At 38.4% G+C, this 16,265-nt stretch overlaps 1 protein-coding gene across 1 annotated transcript in view; it reads right to left on the bottom strand.

Annotated features, from left to right (window-relative positions):
- NRK (Nik related kinase) overlaps positions 1-15,933 on the bottom strand; it is a 166,789-nt gene extending 150,856 nt beyond the window's left edge. The window contains exons 1-2 of the mRNA XM_047082137.1: positions 15,877-15,933; positions 7,867-7,932 (exon numbers count right to left, since the gene is read on the bottom strand). Of these exons, the coding sequence (XP_046938093.1) occupies positions 7,867-7,932; positions 15,877-15,933 (123 nt within the window). The remainder of the gene's footprint in view (positions 1-7,866; positions 7,933-15,876) is intronic.
- Positions 15,934-16,265: the final 332 nt, after the last annotated feature.

The raw sequence follows: 16,265 nt of genomic DNA, 5'->3' as shown, positions 1-16,265 counted from the left end.
CTCCTGTATTCGGCACATAGACATTTATAATTGTTAGCTCTTCCTGCTGGATAGACCCTGTGATTATTATATAATGCCCTTCTTCATCTCTTGTTACAGCCTGTAATTTAAAGTCTAGTATGTCTGATATAAGTATGGCTACTCCAGCTTTCTTTTGACTTCCAATGGCATGATAAATAGTTCTCCATCCCCTCACTCTCAATCTGAAGGTGTCCTCAGGTCTAAAATGAGTCTCTTGTAGACAGCAAATAGATGGGTCTTGTTTTTTTATCCATTCTGATGGATGCATCAGATGGATCCCCTTAGGATCTCTTGTAGGGCTGGTTTGGTGATGACGAATTCCTTCAGTTTTTGTTTGTTTGGGAAGACCTTTATCTCTCCTTCTATTCTAAATGACAGACTTGCTGGATAAAGGATTCTCAGCTGCATATTTTTTCAGTTCATCACATTGAAGATCTCCTGCCATTCCTTTCTGGCCTGCCAAGTTTCAGTAGAGAGATGGGTCACGAGTCTTATAGGTCTCCCTTTATATGTTAGAGCACATTTATCTCTAACTGCTTTTAGAATTTTCTCTTTATCCTTGTATTTTGCCAGTTTCACTATGATATGTCGTGCAGAAGATCGATTCAAGTTCCGTCTGAAGGGAGTTCTCTGTGCCTCTTGGATTTCAATGCCTTTTTCCTTCCCCAGATCCGGGAAGTTCTCAGCTATTATTTCTTCAAGTACACCTTCAGCACCTTTCCCTCTCTCTTCCTCCTCTGGAATACCAATTATGCGTGTATTATTTCTCTTTAGTGCATCACTTAGTTCTCTAATTTTCCCCTCATACTCCTGGATTTTTTTATCTCTCTTTTTCTCAGCTTCTTCTTTTTCCATAATTTTATGTTCTAGTTCACCTATTCTCTCCTCTGCCTCTTCAATCCGAGCCGTAGTGTCTCTATTTAATTTTGCATCTCGTTGATAGCATTTTTTAGCTCCTCCTGGCTGTCCCTTAGTCCCTTGATCTCTGTAGCAAGAGATTCTCTGTGGTCTTTTATACTGTTTTCAAGCCCAGCGATTAATTTTATGACTATTATTCTAAATTTACTTTCTGTTATATTGTTTAAATCCTTTTTGATCAGTTCGTTAGCTGTTGTTATTTCCTGGACATTTTTCTGAGGGGAATTCTTCTGTTTCGTCATTTTGGATAGTCCCTGGGGGTGGTGGGGGACTGCAGGGCACTTCCCCTGTGCTGTCTTGAATAACTTGTGTTGGTGGGCGGGGCCGCAGTCAGACCTGATGTCTGCCCCCAGCCCACTGCTGGGGCCACAGTCAGACTGGTGTGTGCCTTCTCTTCCCCTCTCCTAGGGGCAGGATTCACTGTGGGGTGGCCAGGTTTATGGTGCTGAGGATCTGGCGTATTAGCTGGGGTGGATAGGCAAGGTGCAGGGGGTGGGAGGGGCAGGCTCAGCTCACTTTTCCTTCAGAGATCCGCTTCGGGAGGGGCCCTACAGCACCGGGAGGGAGTCAGACCTGCTGGAGGGATGTATCTGCAGAAGCACAACTTTGGGTGTTTGCGCGGTGCAAGCAAGTTCCCTAGCAGGAACTGGTTCCCTTTGGGATTTTGGCTGGGGGATGGGCGAGGGAGATGGTGCTGGCGAGCTCCTTTGTTCCCCGCCAAGCTGAGCTCTGTTGTCCGGGGCTCAACAACTCTCCCTCCCATTGTCCTCCAGCCCTCCTGTTCTCTGAGCAGAGCTGTTATGTTATGACCTTCCAGATGCTAAGTCCAGCTTGCTGTTGGAACACACTCCGTTGGGCCCCTCCGCTTTTGCAAGCAGACTTGGGGGTCTGCTTGGCCAGCGGGCCGCCCCTCCACCCCGGCTCCCTCCCGCCAGTGGGTGGAGCGCGCACCGCCTGGCCGCCCTTCGTACCCTCTTCCGTGGGCCTCTCGTCTGCGCTTGGCTCCGGAGACTCCGTTCTGCCACTCTTCTGGAAGTTTTCTGGGTTATTTAGGCAGGTGTAGGTGGAATCTAATTGATCAGCAGGATGCGCTGTGAGCCCAGCGTCCTCCTACGCCGCCATCTTCCCAGGATCCTATTCTAGCCATTTAATTTACCATTTTTCACGTGCATGTTTTTTTTAACATAGCTGTAATCATGGTGTATATATAATATGGAATACTTTGCTTCACATACTAAAGATAATTCTATGCTGGTGTATATCTTCATAAACATTACTTTTAAGAGCCATGATATATTGACTGAATAGATATTTACTTCATCTTATTTTTTACTATTTAGGCTTTTGCTGAATTTTTCTTTTCACAAATAATAGAAACAGTAACAATAATGTCAATAGCTACCTTTAAAAGATATGTACTATGTGCCAAGCACTTTATATGTGTTGTTTCTAAATTATATCTTGGAAGTTAAGTATTATTAGCTCCATTTTATAAATAAGGAAATGTATACTCAGAGGTTAAGTGACTTGCTCAAGGTCATTGCTAATTAATCGCCAAACAAGCACTGAATCAGGTCTGCCTGGTTCCAAAGCAGGCCCCATTTTCACTACATATGCTATCTTTCTGCTAAAATAAATATTTATGCTTTTTATCCATTTTTGGTGTTTATCATTGATTTCCAAAAGTGAGATTATTGGCATAAAGTGTATGAACCTTTTAAAAGAGTTTCCTACATACTTAAGATTATATTCCATGAAGGAGGTATTAGTTTACAGTAACACCATCCCAAGACTTTTTCAGAAGGAAATTAATTTGAGATAGAAAAAAAGAGGTCACATCAATGAGTGACAAAGGAAAATCCGTCTAATGTAAGTAAACCATGTGTAATCATCTACTTTCTGTAACATCGAGGTTTCTGCTTTGAAGATATGATGGTGAAAAGTTTTTTCTATCTCTGGATCTGAATAGGTACATATAAAATATGTACAGGATTTAGCATATGGTAGATGTTTCATGCAGATTCAGTTAAAGGAATTGACATGGACTTCTGGCTCCTGATAAGAATGTGGAAAGCAGGAAAGAGTGCCACCCCCACCTTAGCAAGAAGAAAAAGCTGAATATCCTGGAAAATCATAACTTTTATTGAGCCTAGAGACAAGACTTAAGGAAACCAACTAGCCTGAAGTTTGATGAAAGATGATTCAAGGAGAGATGGAACGTTAGCACTGGCTCACCTGTGGCTGCAGGGGACATGCAACGTCACCACAGAAGGTGGTATAAAGAATTCAGCTAAGGGGCGCCTGGCTGGCGCAGTCGGTTAAGCGTCCGACTTCAGCCAGGTCACGATCTCGCGGTCCGGGAGTTCGAGCCCCGCGTCGGGCTCTGGGCTGATGGCTCAGAGCCTGGAGCCTGTTTCCGATTCTGTGTCTCCCTCTCTCTCTGCCCCTCCCCCGTTCATGCTCTGTCTCTCTCTGTCACAAAAATAAATAAATGTTGAAAAAAAAATTAAAAAAAAAAAAAGAATTCAGCTAAATTTTTAATGAACTGCTAAAGGCCAAGTATGGACTAGCATGAGAGTACAATACCCTCGGGAGCCATAGATATAAGAGGAATTTATACACACTCACAGGCTTTTCTCCATGGATTTATGTATGGTACTGACCTGGGAGAGAGCAGAAGCCACTGCAGTAGGAAAAACATGAAACCATGTCCAACTCCTTTCTCCTTTAGGAATAAGAGCCTTAAACTTCAGGGGAAGGGCAGCAAACTCTCTTCCCCCCAGGGTATATAAATGAAAACCCATTGAAGCTGGGGGAAATGTAAAATAATAATAATAATAATTTCTCTACTTCTGGTCAGGATTTAGTCCTGAGCTCAGACCATTAAGAAGTATGCTACGACTAGCACAGGGAAAGAATAGCTAAAAAAAAACCCCTACTCCCATAATCCGGAGGCATAGGATCTGTCTAAGGCTGAGGCAAAATTAAAAAAAGCAGAGAACTCCTCCCTGTCCCACACCGTCAGGCTAACAAGCACTTAATAAGAAGCAGTGCCAGCATACATTAGGGGAAGCACAGGAGCATGAAGAGAGAATCTCTTTGAGACACTGATGCACAAGGAAGGTCTAAAGCTGAGGGTATCACAGGAATACTGAGAACCCTACCACCATGTAAGCACAAAGTAACATTAGAACTTGAAGCTGGCGGTGAACTGAGGGTAACCATAGCAACAACATAACCCAAATATAGCCCATCTTAAAAGACTGACTCAACCTCCCATATTAATGACTTAGAAGAACAAGCGTGCCCATTTCAAGGCATAATTACTATTTATTTCAATCTCTACTATTCTACATATGATGTGTGGCATTCAAACAAACATTTTGAGAAACAAACAAACAAACAAACACAGTTCACTCTCAAGAGACAAAGCAATCAATATACCATCCTTAGAGATGACTTGGATATTCAAAGTGTGGACAGAAAATTTAACATAACTATAATTAATATGTGAAATGTTTTAATGAAACATATGGAAAACATGCATGAACAAATGGAGATTTCAGCAAAGATGTCAACTATAAAAAAGTCAAGTGAAAATGCTAGAAATGAAAAACAGTAAAAGAAATAAAAAATGCCTTTGATAGTCTTATCAGTTGATTCAAAAAAGTTGAGAAAGTAAGAAGTGAAACTGAAGATAGGAAAAAAAAAATTGATCCAAAGTGCTACACAAAGAGAAAAGAGAATAAGAGCAAATAAACATGAACACATACAAACACACATAAGAAACAAAATAGAGCATCCAAGAGCTGTATGTTAATATCAAATGGCCTAACAAATATAAAATTGGTTTTCCACAAGGAAAAGAAATAGAAGAAAGCAAAATAAAAATATTTGAAGAGATAAAGGTCAGGAATTTCCCCCAAATTACAATTGGGGTAATTACAATACGTCAAATTACATGTTCAAGAAGTTCAGAGAACCCCAAGGATGATAGTCCACTGAAGACACACATGCTTACACACACACACAAAACAAAAAAACCCTACATTTCATTTTTTTTTTTCATTTTTTTTTCAACGTTTATTTTTGGGACAGAGAGAGACAGAGCATGAACGGGCGAGGGGCAGAGAGAGAGGGAGACACAGAATCGGAAACAGGCTCCAGGCTCTGAGCCATCAGCCCAGAGCCTGACACGGGGCTCGAACTCACGGACCGCGAGATCGTGACCTGGCTGAAGTCGGACGCTTAACCGACTGCGCCACCCAGGCGCCCCCCCTACATTTCATATTTAAACCACTGAAAAAGTTAAAGAGAAAAGTCTTAAAATCAGCAAGAAGAACAATACAAAGAAGCAAAGATAGAAATGACACACTTCAGAAATTATGAAAGCCATAAGACAATAGACTGATTATCGTTAAACTGCTGAAAGAAAAATTGTCAACATAACATTCTATATCCAATGAAAATATATTTCAAAAATGAAGAAATGAGGGATTTTCACATAAATAAAGGCAGATAATTCATTACCAGAAGCCTTACACTATAAGAAACATTATAGAAAATTCTTCATGCTTAAGAATAGAAACTTGGATTTTTCCAAAGAAATTAACATTCCAGAAATGGCTCAAATGAATAAAAATATTTTCTTCATTTTAATTGCTCTAAAAGGTAACTAAATAAAAAGTAATAGTATTGAGTATGGGAAACAGAGAAGTAGTATTGTGGGTTTATATCACACGTAAAAGAAAAATATGGGGTGCCTGGGTGCCTCAGTTGGCTGAGCGTCCAACTTTGACCTAGGTCATGATCTTGCAGTTCCTGAGTTTGAGCTCCGCGTCAGGCTCTGTGATGACAGCTCAGAGCCTGGAGCCTGTTTCAGATTCTGTGTCTCCCTCTATCTCTCTGTCCTTCCCCCACTCATGCTCTGTCTCTCTCAAAAATAAAAATAAACATTAAAAAATTAAAAAAAAGAAAAATGTGTAACAACTATAACCATACTATACAAGCTGGGACACCACATAGTGAAGTGTTACTTGAAGAATATTACTTAAAGGTATACTGTGTATTTTAAGATGTATGTTGGAAAAATCTTGATTCTGGTGGTAGTTACATGATGAAATGTATTAGTCCAAACTCTTAGAATTGTATACTTAAAAGGGCAAATTTTACCAAATTCAAACTACATCTCAATAAACCATAGTTTGAGAAAAAAAAAAGAGAGAGAGAGGGAATTACCATGTACAACTCACCTTTTACCCTCGACTTTTCTTCTTTATATGGCATCACAGTTCTGATGACTGATGATGAGAAACCATCTTTGTGTGTTATCTAACCTTACCTTTGCCTTTTACCTTATATGACTGATGTTTTTATTCCCAAAATCTGGTGGTGGAGAGAGCTTTATTCTTTCAAATAAAAACAAATATACACACATATTTAAACACATGCATACACTTACACACACTTACACACATACACATACATACATACATACATACCCTTCAAGAATTAAAATGAGCATGGAATCATGAAGATTATAAATATGCCGTAAAGAGGTGAAGAAGAACTTCCACGCATATAGGTGTATGTGTCTATGCATATGGTGGCAAAATTCACCTAGATCACACAATTGTTAACTAATCAATCAGTCTGAGATGCAAGTGAAGTGACACAAACAACATACTTGTGTTTGTATCACATCACTGTCTATACCTTATTGATTCCATTAATAGGTAAAGTCAAAATGGCTTGAAAAAACTTTTGTCACAATTATTTGCATTTGCCAATATTTACCCTTTATTCACCAAGGTACCTTCTGCTTTTAGGAACCTTCTACAATGCTACTTCTACTACTCAACTTCAATGCTATAGGTACTTTTGTGCAAATTTTAAAGATCTTCCCTATCCCAACTTGGGTACATGAATTTTTTAAAAAATCTCCTTCTAGGAAGATGTAGCCTAAAGGTACCAGGCTTGGCAAGCAGAGGGCAACTCTGTCTGAACTACAATGAAGCCTCTTCCACTGGACCTATACCAGGACACCTCTATATAATCCATATGTAGAGGACCTGTGGTCAGTCTACAATAAGGATCAGCCTAGTGATAGTGATTTGGTTTTTGAGGGAAAGGCCTAGGGAAAAGGAACGCTACTACATTTGTACAGAACTTCACAAAAGACTGAGAAAATGCCTATTTCCCATGTTAGGGAAGGGCACCTGATCAAGGTGATGGGACCATTAAAGTAAGCCCCCCTCCAAGCCAGCCCTTAACAGTGTCCCTGCCTTTACCTAAAATGCATCAACATCATCCTCAACAACCACACAAGGAATATAATTGCAAATAAACAGTTATTTGTGTGCTTAAATATGTAAAAATGTCCTCTCCCAACCCTTAAATCACTTTATCTACAGGGACTATTACAGTGCCTGGCACATACTTTGTGCTTGATAAATAATCATTAAATAAATGCAGAGTTTTTCTTGTTAGATTATTTGGCTAACTCTGTTACACACATGTGCACACACAGACACACAGTATGATGTAGGATGCTGTGGAAATGTTTGTTTTCGTAACATTCAGTTTAAAAGTTGAATGTGAGTAATTAGAATGGTATGGATGTATAACATAAAACAAATGATATTTTTATTTGGGTACTTCTTATTTGAATTAATTATTTTTTCTGTTGATTTTATTAATGGTATGCTAATAATTTTTAGACCTTTGGTTGGTAGGTTCATTCACTGTAGATTTTCAATCCATTTCTTTTGTAATAATTCTCACAGATATCACTGAGCTATCTTAATTTGATTCATCTCTCAAAGTGAAATGCTTTTGTCATTATTTGCTTTGCAGTGTAGGGCTTTGACTTGCAATCATTGTTGTTATAGAAAATGAATAACCAATACAGAATCTAACTCCACTTACCAGATAGATCCTGCCATAAGTACCAAGGCCAATGGTTTTATCCAGTGAGAATATCCCAGTTGGATCCTGCAAAAATGTAGAACAAAATATATCAATCTTCTTGGAAAAATAGACAAGTATTCAACTATCTAGAATTGTATTTCCAATCTTCCTTGCTCCCTTAGAATTTCCATGGGAAGAACATGGTGTCATTTACCAAAAGAATAAACATGTCACAATTTTCCTGGACAGAGTATAATCATTTATAGAAAAGAAACAATGACATGAACCTTAAGCAGTTGTATAATGAATTATCACAAACCTGTAAAATGCATACAATTATGTCTAGTTGAAGTATATTCCTAATCCAATTAGAGAAATTATTAAAATAGAAATAAATTTATCTACCTTCAGTTGACATACTCTTTTAATATTCATTTTCTGTGTGTTAGGCATAAAGTTTAGCACACAGCAACGATGAGTAGAAATTGGATACAAATTCTGGGTAGTTTATTTACGTAATAGTAATTCTTGGGAAAGAATATCACCTCTAAATATGAATAACACAAAATGTGGTATATATACAATGGTATATTACTCAGCCATGAAAAAGAATGAGATCTTGCTATTTGCAACAACATGAATGAATCCAGAGTGTATCATCCTAAGTGAAATAAGTCAGAGAAAGAAAAATACCATATGATATTACTCACATGTGGAACTTTGGAAACAAAACAAATGAACAAAGGAAAAAAAGAGGCAAACAAAAAACCAGACTTAAATACAGAGAACAAACTGATGGTTGTCACAGGGGAGGTATGGGGGGGGCAGGCCAATGGGCGAAATAGATAAAATTGATTGTGATGAGCACTGAGTAATGTATAGAATTGTTGAATCATTGTATTGCACATCTGAAACTAATATAATACTATATGTTAATTATACTTCAATAAAGTAAATAAGTAAATAAATAATCTTTAGTGCTACACCCAGAAAGAATATGTATGGCTCCTTGAATAAGGCTAAGTCAATAGAATCAGACTAAAAAATATAGATGAATAGCAAAATAAGAGCATGGTATTAAGAGCAGTTTTTTTTTTAACTAGACAGTTGAGGGGGTGTTCTTTATTTTTAAGCTAATTTTTGCATCAGCTGAATATCTTTTTATGGCACACATTCCCTGCTGACATTTTCTGTGTCTTAATCCTGAATGTGGCATCATAGAAGACAAAATAAACATGTTTATGGACAGATTCCTAAGATTTCCATATTCATTCTTAAACATTGCTTCCTTAACTTTACTATGGATATCCTTTTCTTGTTCACTACAAAACATGGTTTCTTACATTTTATCACTACTTAAACTTTTATTCTAGCAGCTTAATTTGCTATATTAGCAAAACCTAAATGAGGTATGAGTATACACCAGTTTATACACAAAGTGGTAGGATCGCTGGCAAATCCTTAGACATTCACATGCTTTATATAGAAAGCACATTTTATAAACACAAACTTTGCTTAACCCTGTGAGAAAACATTTTTATCATTGTGACAAATGCGAACTAAACGGAAGAATTATTGAGGATATGCAATGTATTATGACTGCAACAATGGACTTCTTAAAACTGTCATGATATTTGTGTAATCTATCAATAGTGTCATAGGAAATTGACACAGTTCTAGGATTACTTCAGTCAATAAGTATTCAACTGGACAGAGTCAGGATACTGGAGTTTTAGCCCCAGCTCTGCTGTTAATTAACTATAGGACTCTGAGTAAGATATTTACTCTTTCTGGGACTCAGTTTTCACATATATAAAATGAAGGTTTTATGTTAGGTGATTTCCTAGCTTTAAAATTATATAGTAAAAAAACAGGTTATAATGCTCTAAAATCCTGATTGGATTTGATATGACCATTGTTAGAGAAAACAGCAGCCTACTTTCTTAAAGTCATCATCAAAATCAATGTCACAATATGCAATCTATTATTATAACCAAATAGTACAGGTAACATACTCTCAATGAAAATATAAGTTATTTAAAATGATAATTTTGTGAATTTAAGAGAAGTAAAAATAGATTGTTATAGTGGCCTTGATATTCAGCATGTCATTGTTGTTATAACTCATTGAAAGTTTAATGGGAAAATAAGATAGCCAACAAAGGAGTTGTGAAGGTTTGGCTTAAAGACTTCATCACATTAGCATATTTCTCTGAAGGATATTACTGAGGGATTTATATTAGACATTATTAATTCTGGAGGAACAACCTCTGGCCATCTGTCAAATGAATCAAATGTGTTAGTTGTTTCCTGTTGGTAATCCATTCTTTGTTATAGTTAAAGATACATTTTAGCTGGAAAAATACCACATATTAGAGAATTACTGTATTACCTGAAAAACTTTACTTCTGAATCTTTGAGCACAAAAGTCCTAAATATCTTTAAGCTTTTTTCTAGCCTTCAAAAGCATAATAAATGTATTATTTATACTCATATTTGAACTCAGGTATATAATTATTCAAAAAAAGCAAAGAAATGGATTGGGATAATAAAATACCTGTGGAATTCTTGGGGGTCCTATTTTATCTGTATTCATGTTGTTTGGAAATGTTTTCTGCTCATAAATGACCAAAACATTTTAATTCTCCTCATGCTCATATTTAAAAAAATATTTTAATGTTTATTTTTGAGAGAGAGAGAGAGAGCACAAGTGGGGGAGAGGCAGAGGGAGAGGGAGACACAGAATCTGAAGCAGTCTCCAGGCTCTGAGCTGTGAGCACAGAGCCCAATGTGGGGCTCCAATTCACAAACTGCGAAACCACGAGATCATGACCTGAGCCGAACTCTGAAGATTAACCAGCTGAGCCACCCAGGCTCCCCCTCATGCTCATATTTTTAAAAAGAATGTTATAAAACTCTTTCTTCTGTTCTTAAAAGCAGCTCAACTTAGTATTCATCTATACTAAGAGTACTTTTTTACTTAATTTCATGTAATATTTCTGTTTCCCATCTCCACTATAGTATCTTTCAAGACTAAATAATTATCAAACTGGGGGAAAAAAGAGGTGAGAAAGTATGCTAATTAGGAGGGTACCATTACTCAATTTCTTATATTAGATTTTCCACTGAATGGTACAGAAAGTCTATTCCAGGCTCCCGAGGAAGTAAACATTGAAAGAGAACCTTTTTATTGGTATCTATGACATTAAAAAGTCAACATCAGAGGGATCTCCATAATTACTTGGTCCTCTTCTCTGCCCTGCCACTCTGAGAAAAGGGAACCAGCAGAAGAAGGTCTTTGTATCTATGATTGCTACAATAATTTGGGAATTATTTGATGGTTTAATATGCATTGGTGTTCTTTTTGGTTAAAAAATTGTCACTCAAAAAGAAACTCTAGAGTTTGTAAAAGCTTTTCTCAAAAGAAATTATGAAAATTCTAGTCTTAAAATATTTTTGAACCATAAAATACTAGGCAAATCCTTTACACTTTGTTATATTTTCTATGTATCTAAAATATCTCCGGCAATTTAAAGGTCTTGGTCTGGTTGCTACCTGAAACCCCACATTTTCAGGAGTTGTTTCTGTCGTCTGAATTCCAGGAGAGGGGGCAGAATTAGCACCTTGATGGATAATTTTATTAAGGATAGGGAGTTGGGGGTAACAGGAAGAAAAAGAGCCACTAGAAGGCAGTGTTCACTGGTCATGGAGGAGGCTCAAAAGCAGAGGCTGATCAACAGAAACAAATATAGCAGAAATTAAGAACAAAAGGGAACTGATAAGTGGTCAGTATGAATAGTAAAGAGCTTTAGATTCAGGGTAGTAAAAAAAACAAAACAAAACTAGGGAACACAAGCCATTAGACAGCTAAAGAAAGGGAAAAGATTGCACAGCACCTAGAAGGACTAGCAGAGACTTTTCTTCTTTTGTTTTAAATATTAGAAGTAGAGATTTTATGAAAAGTTTATGAAGAGAAAACCTGAAAATTACATATGTAGCACAGCAAGTGCCAGAGAGAGTTACAGAGATAGAGGAATGGGCTTCACAATCCAAATGGAACATTTAGAAAGGAAAACCTCTTCCTCAAGACCAATGTTTCTCAAACTATGGACTGTATAGACTTGGGGAATCATGTTTAAAATATAGATTCCTTATCCTTACCATCGAATTATGAAATCAGAATTTCTGGGGATGGGTCCCAAGATCCCCCCAAATAATTCTTGTGCATTATTCTTGTGCAGTAATATAAACTGCTCTAGAAAGTGGCGGGGGCCGGTGGGGAGACTGAGAAAATAGATTGAAATACAGTGTCATACTGAGGTGATGCTCTGAAATACATAATGGAAGACATGCTGAATGTTTCAATATTTGTGGACTAGAAGGTAAAACTGCTTCAAAACAGGGGGCTAAGGTTCTTGTAAAGTAGGAAAGTTCTCAGGACTGAGTGTGGAAGACAGGCTTGGTCTGGGTGGTGGAAGACTGGGAAAGCTGACAGTTATATTTAAATATAAACCTAATATAATTCAAATATAGTTTTTGGATCATGTGCTATTTCAGATCACCTCTGCCACTACTGTCCTCCAGGCCTGTCTACTCCTGACCCCAATATAGATTAGGACTACACATGGCAGTGTCAAATACCAAGGCCACAGCCATGAGATGTGTCATTACCATACTGGGCACAGAAGGCAAAGGGGACTATCATAGTGAAAGACGTGCCAGATTTGGAGATGAAGAAATAGTTTCCAGTCCCAAGGATTGAGTGACATGGGCATACAAGGAGAAATAATTAAGATGTATATATGTGTATATATATATATATATATATATATGTATATATATACATATGTATATATACATGCATATATACATATACATGTATCCATGTATCCATGTACATGTATATATACATATATATATACATCTTAATTTTTCTCCTTGTATGCCTATATATATATATGTGTATATATATATATATAGAGAGAGAGAGAGAGAGAGAGAGAGGAGATCCAGGTATTGCTTGCAGGCAAGGTGAAAATAATACATACATATGCGTACACACACACACACACACACACACACAAGGCTTTGCAATTGTGTTTTCAAAAGTAAGCACAAACCACAAATCTCTGTACTTTCTTTTTTGTTTTGTCATCTATAGGAAATATTTATTCAGTGGTAAATCAGAAAGAAAAATTACAGCAACCTATTAAATATAGCTGACCTGTCATTCTCTGATTACTATGTTGGGTCTCTTTATGTCTCTAACTTTAGTGTATTATGCAAAAAAGGTTATACAATTCCTTCCCCTCCTCTCCTGCTTCCCTAGCTTTCACTCTTGCTTACTATTTTAGGTGTAAAAATAATATCTAATTAAAAAAATACCAAATAAGCTTCTACCGCTTTCTTTAAATCCAAGTTTGCACAGCAAGCCTGACCTCTCTCAAGGGTCCTTGCCTTATGGTCATTTAGCTGGCCAGCTCTACAAAGGACATAATATATCAATCTTAATCTAGACCCATATTTAATAATTTTAAAATCTGCAAGATTATCTCTTGCTCAGTGTGATATACCAAGGTCCGAATCTCCCCTTATTATGTGGCTATTGTCAAATTGGTATATTTGGTGTTGATTGATGCCAACCTTCTGACCTTAATATACTATGAGGATAATTACATTGAGGCTAATTATCAGAAGAGATCCCACCATATGCAGGTTTCTTTGCTTTATCATCTACTTTTTATCAAGGTGCAAACTTCCAAAAAGCTAATCTAGATGTCTTTTGACTTCTTCATTTACTTTTACTTCTACTTCCTCAGGAAATAAGTCAAATGCAAAGAAATATCAAATCATTAAGAATATACCTCTGTGACCAAAGCAATAGTGAATGTTTTGCATCTCTAGAAATTTGACGGTAAGGAGATTCTGAAGGGAGTGCTACTCTTCTGCTAGATTTCTTAGGGTTTAGACCTGGCTGTTTGGGAGAGGGGAGAATTGGGCATAATTTGCTTAAATATGCATAATTTGCTATGGTGATGACCTCCACAATGAGATAAAATGGATCTTGTATAATAAAAATTTAAAAATTGTTAGAAGCTGACGACTTTACAACACTTTCACGAAGTCTATAAAATGAAATTAAGCATCAATGCCCTTAGGTTTTGTTTCCCCTATTCCTACATTAAAAACCAGCCTCATCTTTCTCCCCTCCACACCCCGACCAAATCCCAGAAAACTAATATTGCACTGAACTGCAATGTAAAGATTATAGCCTTTCTCCTTATCTCCTCAGCTCTCACCAAGTTCTTATGCCCAAGGGCCATGATGGGGTCAGTTAGTCTGGGCCATTTCCCCCATTTTTTTGTACCAATAAAACCCTTCCCCCCCTCCCCCCGGGTTTGGAATTCCCTACTATATCATTTCTATGACGTCTTACCAATTCCACTCTTCAGTCAATTTTAGGAAAAAAAGGGTTTATTTCAGTTTACTTATTTGTGGTTTCACATATTTGCCGTAGTTTGCTTTTGTTCCCTCTTTCTCCCACCATATATAAGGAATGTTGGAGGACGGTAACATTTTATTCATTGATTTTACACTTTTACTTCAGAGTAAATCTAGTCAAAATATGAAAATTCTGTTCAGAAAGGAAACCACCAATTGAGGCCTCCACATGCCAGAAATTTCATGTATGCAGGGTAAAAAAAGATTTAACTTCTAAACATTTTGTGAATTTATTTTATAAAGCTGTATCAATAACCATAATGTTAATATTTGCAACTCAACATGTCAATATTGAAGTTCCTTTCTTTAAGACTGAAGACAATTTGCTAAAATGTTACCCATGTGCATCACCACCTCCTCTACACCATTCTAGTATAAAATTATATAGGTGAGGCTTGGGGAATGCCCCATTTTTTTTATGGGGACAAGTGTCTGCCCTCATTAAGAAGACAATCTTTAAATGGCAAATATGTATAAAATTAAAGCACTGCGACTCTGAATAGTCCTATAACCTCAAGGTTAATATTTAGCTTTTCCCAAAGCACGAAGGCCACTGCCCTGAACTACAGTTGCCTGGTGATCATTCCAGCATGGTGCATGCTTATTCCCTTTCAGAGAGTCCAGGGGCCCTTTGCATTCAAGAGAGGGTGCGAGTGAAATGCCAATCTAAAAAGGGAACTTAAAAAACGGAGTTGGGTGGAATCCAATATCTGTCAGAGACCAGATGCCAATGAAATAAACGGCACTGCTAAAATAATAACTCTACTAATAACGACAGCGATAATAGCTCGCCAATCAATTACAACTCTGGAGGAAAGCCGGGCATTTGGAAAAAAGAGAATTCACAAACGAAAACCCTGAGAAAAATCTATATCTGGATAGCTAGTGAGCACAATATTTTCTTTTTTAAACTGGGGTGTGCAGAATTCACTTCTTCCCCAAGCGGCGTCGAGTGCTTTCGCTCCTGCAATACTAAATCGAGAACAGTGCCCTGGCAGAATAAGGTTTTAGAAAGCGCCATTATAAAGTGAGAGAAATGAGCCTCCAAAGCTTTAATTTTCTAGCCCCCTGTCACCTAGAAGTAAAGGTCATTCCTCGAGTGGGCATCTGCTTTGGCAAAAGAAGCAAACGACAGAGCGGCGGGGTGACAGGGAAGAGTGCTCTCAGGAAGCCAAGCATCGTCTTGCTTTTTGGCCTCTCCTAGAGTTCTGGAAGTACAGGTACCCGAGCACCACTAGACAAAACGGGCCACATTTAGAAAATGTCCCGTATTTCAGGGCCGCACCACCGCACTGCCACCTCTTCTCTCTTCCCCACCCCCGTCGCTTTGCCTTTTCGTGAATTTGGCGCGGCCGGGAGTCTGGCGGGGGAGCGCCTTTTCCACAAGGCAACTCCGGGGTCTCTTTCCGCACCCGTAGTCCCGTCGAACTTCTGTCCTAGCCCGACTTGCCCAAGTCCGTCTCCTACCCCAGTGCTCAGAGCCCGAAGAAGAGAGCACTTCGTAGGCGATGGGCGTCCTCTACTCACCGGCAAGTGGCCCAGATCCGTGACTTCCTTGTCCCTCCAACCCCCAGGTCCCGCCATGGCTTCGAGCCGAAGGAAAGCGGGCGACTGAGTTAGGAACGCTTGGAGCCTGAGGTGGAATCGGACAAGAAGTTGAAAAGGGAGAGAAGAAGGGAGAGTGCGTGGGGGGGGGGGAGAATTGGGGACCGGGGTTTGTGGCTTGGGAGACAGAGGAGGGGAAACTGGAGGGAAAAGAGTTTGGAGTGCAAGGAAGTCGAATTTGAGAGGCGGGAAAGCAAGTTTGGCCAAGGCGAGGGAAGCGCCTGAGCGTCCGTCCTGGAGACCAAGAAGTTTAGAGGGGTGCTCTGCGGGCGAGAGCGCAGTGTCTGCCCCGGCAGGGTGCGCCTCTTTCA

Source organism: Lynx rufus, unplaced genomic scaffold, assembly GCF_022079265.1.
Source record: "Lynx rufus isolate CCGP_SWC_20201006 ecotype Redwood Valley unplaced genomic scaffold, mLynRuf1.p SCAF_19, whole genome shotgun sequence".
Taxonomy (NCBI): Eukaryota; Metazoa; Chordata; class Mammalia; order Carnivora; family Felidae; genus Lynx; species Lynx rufus.
This window is presented reverse-complemented; position numbering and strand designations above follow the sequence as displayed.